General features: G+C 46.4%; 1 protein-coding gene across 1 annotated transcript; it reads left to right on the forward strand.

Annotated features, from left to right (window-relative positions):
* Positions 1-961: 961 nt before the first annotated feature.
* On the forward strand, positions 962-7,637 carry LOC143387942 (carbonyl reductase [NADPH] 3-like). The gene is made up of 3 exons (XM_076842024.2): positions 962-1,232; positions 2,608-2,715; positions 7,201-7,637. The coding sequence occupies exons 1-3, from the start codon at positions 962-964 to the stop codon at positions 7,635-7,637; spliced, it is 816 nt and encodes a 271-aa protein (XP_076698139.1).
* The last annotated feature ends 524 nt before the right edge of the window (positions 7,638-8,161 follow it).

Below are 8,161 nucleotides of genomic sequence, written 5' to 3' on the forward strand. Positions count from 1 at the left end.
GAGGCACCAGGCAGTTTGTCTAGCTGGGCTTGGGAAAAGTTGAGTCACGATGAGATCACAGCCATCCCCTCATCTGGAAGTCACCAATCAAACAGGCTGTGATTACACAGAAGATGGGTGGAGCTCTAATTGCACGCACACCTTGACATGCCTTTGATTTTGTTGCTGGATGCACAGATCTGACTGGGAGGGGAAACGCAGATGGATCTAGATCTCTTTGGAGATGACTCTATAGAGATATATCCTCCTTGAACAAAGCTAAAGGCAGACACTTTACACCACAGAGGTACGTTAGGATTAAATAAAACATTCCTATAAAGGATCTGGCACTCAGTAAACATCCTCTCCCACCTGGGGGCGCACAGGGGCTCACAGAGCGGTGTAGCCCGCCACACCTGTCTACTTACGGAACTTCTCTTCGCTAATTCTCTCCGGAGCGAGCCAGAGGATCGTTGTGTGCAGAAGAAGTTACTATGTCTAAGTATTTTCTTTGCGCGTTAGGCAAAAGCGAACAATTGCATTTTGCAGTGGATAATGGGCTCACGCCCAAGAAAATTACTCAGCACTTGTTTTTCTGTCTTTGGAGTACTCCCGAAATAGTTGCTTCGGTCCAGCTGCTAAGAACCCGTAGCTCGCTACTGACCCATCGCCGACCGGTGTGGCTTAGAGGAGGGCAGTCTCGCAGATCGCCTCTCATTTCAGAGCCTGGATCAAAACCCCTGCGCCGGGAGGAGGCCGACCCGCAAGCTGGGGCGTTACGAAACCTTCGGGATCAGACAGCCCCTCCTCAGAGGGGAGGGACCGGCTCCGGGGGCCTTGTTCTCTAGGAGTCGCAGCACTGGACCCCAGATCTTAGATCTGCGCCTCTGCTCCGACCCTGGCCCGGCTCCGCAGCGCGCACCCGGGTGTTCCGCTGTCAGGTCCGCTCTCCACACAGGTGTCCCGCGCTGCCCACCCGGCCATGTTGTCCTGCAGCCGCGTGGCCCTGGTCACCGGAGCCAACAAGGGCATAGGCTTCGCCATCGCCCGTGAACTGTGTCGGCAATTCTCGGGGGATGTGGTGCTCACCGCACGCCACGAAGCGCGGGGCCGGGCAGCGGTGCAGCAGCTGCAGGCCGAGGGCCTGAGCCCGCGCTTCCAGCAGCTGGACATCGACGACCTACAGAGCATCCTGCGCAAGGAGTACGGGGGTCTCAACGTTCTGGTCAACAACGCGGGCATCGCCTTCAAGAGTAGGTGCGGGGATTGGGGGGAGAACTCCCCGCTGCGCTCCGAGGGTACCGGCGGCAAGCCGCAGGAGCCCCCACTGTCCACTACTGTGATCTGGGAGGGCGGTGCCAGCCCCTGGGGATGCGCGCAGCTCCCGCCTTGTCGGGCGGTTATTCGCTTTCCTGGATTGGGGGGCTGTGACACCGCGCGCCCTGCCTGCCCAGCCGGCTCGCCGGCCTGTGCAAGCCCGTGCGCCTCCCAGGGGCCGCCCAGAACTTTCAGCTATGGCTGTTTGTAGGAAAACCGGCCTCCGGGGAGGGAGCCACGCCTTGCTAAGCTCATCAGCTTTCCGTCCACTCCAAGAACCATTTTCTCTGCTAAAGGTCTCCAAAATCACTTGACTTTCGCTTTCCCCGTGAAACAAGGGCGCATTCATAGATGCCAGGAGACATCTGCCCAGGACAGGAAATGAGTCGCTAAGACACAATTAGCACGCACTTGCACATTAGTGGATTTCATAATTTGTTTAATGGAGAGCTTTGATAGGCTCTGGCCAAAGGGAAGCGAGCCTGGTTCCCGCCCCCAGGGAGCTAATGTTTGTTATAAAAAATGCAAATGTGGCTTTTAAGAAGCATCTTCCTTTAGGGGAAGAAATCAAAGAAATTATTTATTCCAGCAATTTGTCAATGAAGAAAGTTACTGAGTTGCCATGATCCAGGAGTATAAAGAAACAGGTCAGCTTCACTTACAACCGAGGGGGGAAGAGAAGCCTGAGACAGGAAGAGGGAAAGAACCGATTGTGCAGAAGTAGCTCTGCCTTTGGCCCTGGGCACGCACTCTTGCTCTGCCACGGACCCAAGTCTTCCTCTCACCAGCACCTCCAACTCAGCCTCTAGGCTTTGGGGAGCTGCCAACCGGGAATTGACAGCCTCGGAAGTAGACTGCCGCGGTTGGCTGAGGGATTGGTGAATAAAAACCTTGCTTCCTAGACAAGAGGTCTAGACATAGCCCTTATGGGCGGTACCCGCAAACCTGGGCGCAAACTGGGTGCCCAGGCTCCACACCTGCTGAATCAAAATCTGCATTTTAACACAAATCCCAGATATCTCCAGTGCCTATCAAGTTTGAGAAGCAGCAGCAAAGCCAGGGGTCTGGAAATGGGGTGGGAAGCCCAGAAGCTGCAGCATTACCAATGAGAGACTCCCTGGGTGTGGCCCCAAAAGCTGTTTTCACAGGCCCTGCAGGGGATTCCCATGCACACTGAAGTTTGAGAACCAACCACGAGAGATTTAAAAAATTAGCTTCTCTTTTAATTGGTTGTTAGGCAATAGAATCCATGTTCTCAGGAGTGTGTATGGGGGAGGTGACTTTTTCTTTGTTTCTTTGTCTTTTTGAAAGTGGATGATCCAACACCCTTTGACATTCAAGCTGAGATGACCCTGAGGACAAACTTTTTTGCTACTAGAAATGTCTGCACTGAATTACTTCCCATAATGAAGCCTCATGGTAAGTCCAGGGGATGGACTGTCAGGTTGTGTTCCTTAGGAGGGAATAAGCCATGGGCCCTCTGGACTGGCCCCCCAGCAATTACCCAGGGCTGCTGTTTCTTTTCTTTTTTTTTTTTTTTTTTTTTTTTTTGTGGTGCTGGGAATTGAACCAAGAGCTTCCCACATGCTGGCAAGCTCTCTATCACTGAGCTACATTCCCAGACTCTGCTGTTTCTTTGTAAGGGGGTGGGGGAAGGGAGATGGAAGATTGTCCTAATTTCTCAAGTGTCTGGCTCCTTGCTTGAACATTTCGGCTTTCAAAGAATTGTATGACAGACCACAATGCTCTTGGGATCCAGATCACATGATCTTCAACCCTCATGGACAAAATGTCACAAGTCCCCAAAGGCTTTTCAGTGAATCTCCTCTTCCCCAAGGATGTGCCCACACCTGGCTTGTCTGGGGGACCTGCAGGATGGTGTCTTCTCTGGCATTGTTACTTTCCCTATGTTCCTTTCTTACTCTCAATTTTGCAAGCTGATTGAGAAAATCTGAAATAATTTTTCTTTATTAGTAAATACAAAGCCAGGTGTGGTGGCACATGCCTGTAATCCCAGCAGCTCAGGAGGTTGAGGCAAGAGAATGGCAAGTTCAAAGACAGCCTCAGCAACAGTGCGATGCTAAGCAACTCAGTGAGAGCCTGTCTCTAAATAAAATACAAAATAGGGTTGGGGATGCAGCTCAGCGGTCCAGTGCCCCTGAGTTCAATCCCTAGTACGCCCACACACACCAAAAAAAAAAAAAAAAGTTACTTGTGATTCTGAGAAGAATTGTGTGGTTTATTAGAAATGTGATTTTGAATAGGATAATCTCTGAATGCAAGCATTTTTAAGTCTAAATAGGTACACCGTGAGAGGCACACTTCTACTCCCTACCCACTCACTCCCAAGCTCCACAGGGATTGATTTTCTTTATCAGTTTCTTAATGGACTGGGATCATAGAAAGCCTGCAGTCAGTGTTGTAGGTGCTGGTCATAGGAAGCCTTTGGTCCAGTGCATGGAGCTGGTGAGTGCCCAGAGGCCAGGAGATGGAGTTTACAAATATAAACCTAAGCAAATAAAAATGCATATTTTCAAAACTCCCCTTTTAACACAAAAGGTGAAGATTAGCACAGTATTTGCCACCTTATTTTTTTTTTTTTTTTAAGATTTAATCTTGCAACATTTCCCAGGTTGGCCCAGTCTTCTGGGCTCAGTGATCCTCCTGCCTCAGCCTCCCAAATACCTGGGACTACAGACCCATGCTACCACACTCGATGTGATCTTGCTTTATGTTGGCTTTATACCTCTGGGGCTCTTCCCAGATTAGAACAGAACGTTTTCTGTTTTTCCACTGCAGGGCTATCTTTTACCAAGTTATCAGGAAGTCTTCTCCCTGCTGAATTTTACAGTCATAAAATTTAAGAGCTGAAAATTGCTGAAGAAGCCTTGCGTTGCTTTACCTTCACTTTCCTGAGAGGGGAATTGAAGCCAAAAGAACTGAACACATACACATATTCATGGATTTGGAAAATGTCTCCTAATTTCTTGATTTCACTACTCAATCAAATTAGGATAACCTGTGCTAGTGAAATAGGAATTAGAGTGCCAAATGATTATAAACCAAGCCATTTTGAAAGACAATGGGAGACTCGGGGGAGAATGGGGTTTAAAAATTAATCCAGAGCAGGTGAATCTCTATCTTCAGTCAGTTTCCAAAGTGGGAATCTCTAGTTTACAAAATGCTAATATTTGTGATTTTTAGTAAATCTGGTGTTTACCAGAAGGTAAATATTGAGCATTGCTAGTTCCTAATGTCTCTTTGTTTAGCTCTAAAATGCATTTAAAAGTTTAAAAAGCCTTTGGTTTGCTTGTTTGATTCTGAGTAAATTGGCTAAGCAACCTTTGAGCCACTAGAGGGAGCTACTTGCCCACTCCTTCTAGAATGAGGCTGTTTCAGGACCAACAAGGTCACCTGGACTTCAGATGAGGGTGGGGTGCAGTTCTCCTCAGAATTAGACCCATCTGTTGACTAGGTTCCTGCATTATCACCCAGCCTCTCTCAAAGGTATTCCCTTAGATCAAAGAGGACCCCTCTTCTGTAGAAGGGTTTGCATTTCCTGGAAGGCTTTGAGTAGCTCCTGTAGTTTGTTTCTTCTCTTTCTTCCTTCTCCTGTAAATGTCATTCCTCAAGCAGCTGAGTATAGAGAACAAAGCTGTATAGAAAGCAATGAGGAATTCATCACCAATGTAGTATTCTTGCCAAAAATATTGAAATAAATTTAGTTATAAGAAAATCATACCAATCCAAATTGGGGGAAATACTACAAAATAATGAACTGGAGTCTTCAAAAGAAAGGTCATTATCGACTAATCTAGATGAAAATGGATTAAAAAGATATGACAACTACAAGGGCTGGGGCTGGGGCTCAGTGGTGGAGCACTTGCCTAGCACGTGTGAGGTCCTGGGTTTGATCCTCAGCACCACATAAAAATAAATAAATAAATAAAGGTATTGTGTTCATCTACAACTAAAAAAAATACTTAGAGAGAGCGATGACAACTACATGCAGTCCAAAATCCCACATTGTATCTTGGATTAAAACAAACAAAAACTATAAAGCAGCATTATGTGGAATGGCTGGGGACATTTGAACATGCATGCCACTGGAGATAACAGGGTTTTACAACAGTGTGAGTGCAATCATGCTGTGCTTCTGGTGGGGAAGGCCTGTTACCACACAGTCAGGCTCTGTACCTCTGGTTCTATAGGTGGGGATTCAACAACTATGGACTGAGAATATTTGCAATTTGTAAAACATAGTATCTGTATTGAAACTGTTCAGACCTTTTTTCCTTGTCATTATTCCTAAATAATACAATGATTTACATAGCATTTACATAGTATTGGGGATTATGAATAAGCTAGAGACCACTTAAAGCCTATGGTAGAATCTCTTAAGTTATCTGGAAATACTATGCATTTTATAGATGGGACTTGAGCATATGTATATTTGGTATCTGTCAGGCCCTGGAACCAATCCCATACCAAGACAAGAATCACTTAAACACTAAAATATTTGAAAGGGTTTAAATTTCTGCAACAGGGAGAAAAGGAGAGATGGAGAAAAAAATGGGGCAAAACGTTAATCATCAGTGAACTTAGGTGAAAAATGTATGTATGGGCTTTGCTGAACATTTTGCAACTTCTCATTAGTTTTCAAAATTTAGGAAAGAAGTATGTATCACCATAAAAAATGAGAGAGGGAAAGAATGAAGGACAGACTGAAGAATCACACATACCTGTAGGATGAGTGTGATGTTGGTGTTCAAGGAGAGACTGAGGGTATCTCCATAAACAGGGCCCTCAAAGTGGTCCACCCGCCCCAAATGTGCACCTGGGGTGGATGCCACTGATGTAGAGAATGTGAATTCAGAACAGCATGTAAGAAAATAACTCCCAAGTTGGGCATGGTGACACATACCTGTAACCCCAGCCATTTGGGAGGCTGAAACAGGAAGATCACAAATAGTCTCAGCAATTTAGGGAGACCCTCAGCAACTTAGCAAGACCCTGTCTCAAAACAAAAAAATAAAAGGACTGGGGATGTAGCTCCGTGGTAAAAAACCCTTGGGTTCAATCCCTGGTACCAAGAAATAAAAATAAAAAATAAAGAAAGAAAAGAACACTCCAAGATAGGTGGATTTGGTTGGTGGATAAGATGTGCAAATTTGTGTTGGCTGGTTTTCAGGTTTCCAGCAATGCTTCAGATTATTGATTGGGTGCTGGCCTGCATATTGGCTTTCATGGGCACAACTGTCTCTTTAGCAGTTGTGAATTATAATCAACATGAATATTAATTCATATTAGTTTAATGACTCATCCCATATTCTTATTAACTAGAGACTAACAATTAATCAGAAATCAGGACCAGGATGAAGAATTAACCTGCTCCACTTGTGGACATGCCTGGCACTAAGGACAGTGGTATTCCCTGCCATCACTTGATCCTGATTTAGGTACCCAGGATAGAAGTGACTGCCTGAGGCCCTAGAAATGTGCCAACCGAGGGCACTGGGAGCTGAGATGCAAAATGAAGGTACGGTCCCTCAGAAAGCAGGCTCTTGCAGCATATGTGTCGAAGGAAGCTGTTTTATAAAATTGTCCAGTGAGTCTGCTACAGATGACAGTTCCACCATTTCATGGAGAATTGCTGCAGAAGGGAAAACCTATTCTTGACGGAGCTGTGTTCTTTCTTCCATTTGGGAGAAGAGGAGCCCAAATAAATGTATAACCCCTTCACACACACACTGCCCCGCCCCCACACAGATTTTATGCCTTCTAGAGTTGCTTTTTGATGTTTTTCTGCCATTAAACCTGTACCGTGCCTCGGTTGTTGCTGGGTGTCTTCAGCTGACCAGTGCTGCTTTGTGATGTGCTTCCATTTCTATTCCTCTGTTCCAGGGAGAGTGGTGAATATCAGCAGTTTACAGGGTTTGAAAGCTCTTGAAAACTGCAGTGAGGATCTGCAGGAAAAGTTCCGATGTGACACACTTACCGAGGGGGATCTGGTGGACCTCATGAAAAAGTTTGTGGAGGACACAAGAAATGAGGTACACGAGAGGGAAGGCTGGCCCAATTCGGCTTATGGGGTGTCCAAGTTGGGGGTCACAGTCTTATCGAGAATCCTGGCCCGGCGGCTGGATGAAAAGAGAAAAGCCGACCGGATTCTGCTTAATGCCTGCTGCCCTGGATGGGTGAAAACAGACATGGCCGGGGACCAAGGCTCCAGGACAGTGGAGGAGGGAGCAGAGACCCCTGTCTATTTGGCCCTCCTGCCTCCAGATGCCACTGAGCCACAAGGCCAGCTAGTCCATGACAAAGTCGTGCAAAACTGGTGAACGTCTTCTTCATGGCTTGATATTTAATAAATGTTGGTGGAAGGAACAAGTGAATTCAGATGTGGTCGGATTCTATTTCTGTGGTTGAGAAGAAATGTCCACTAGAATCTCCCTGGGAGAAAGATGTCTCGTTCCAGACACTGGAGCAGAGCCATTTTGCCATCTGTAGCCTGAAAGAAAAGGACATATCAGATTTTAGCAGGCATCGTGATTACATATGGAACTGGTAGGCATTATCACTGTTCCCACCCGATAGTTTTGGATCCAGTAGGCCTAGGGTAGGCCCCAAATTTGCATTTCTAACAAGTTTCTAGTAATGCTGCTGCTGCGGCCCGTCCTGGGTCAGCAGGTTGAGAACCATGGTATAATGGTCTTAAGAGCTGAGGAGTTCATCTTGGCCATTTTCCAAGCCATTCCTTGCTGTTTCTAGTTTGTTGATTCTGAAGGGTCATAATTATCCTGTTTCCCTAGCTTTGCAAACTTCCTTTTGTATTTCATTCTGTCTTGCTGTATTTGAGTCTGTT

The sequence above is a fragment of the Callospermophilus lateralis genome, unplaced genomic scaffold (assembly GCF_048772815.1).
Source record: "Callospermophilus lateralis isolate mCalLat2 unplaced genomic scaffold, mCalLat2.hap1 Scaffold_89, whole genome shotgun sequence".
Lineage (NCBI taxonomy): Eukaryota > Metazoa > Chordata > Mammalia > Rodentia > Sciuridae > Callospermophilus > Callospermophilus lateralis.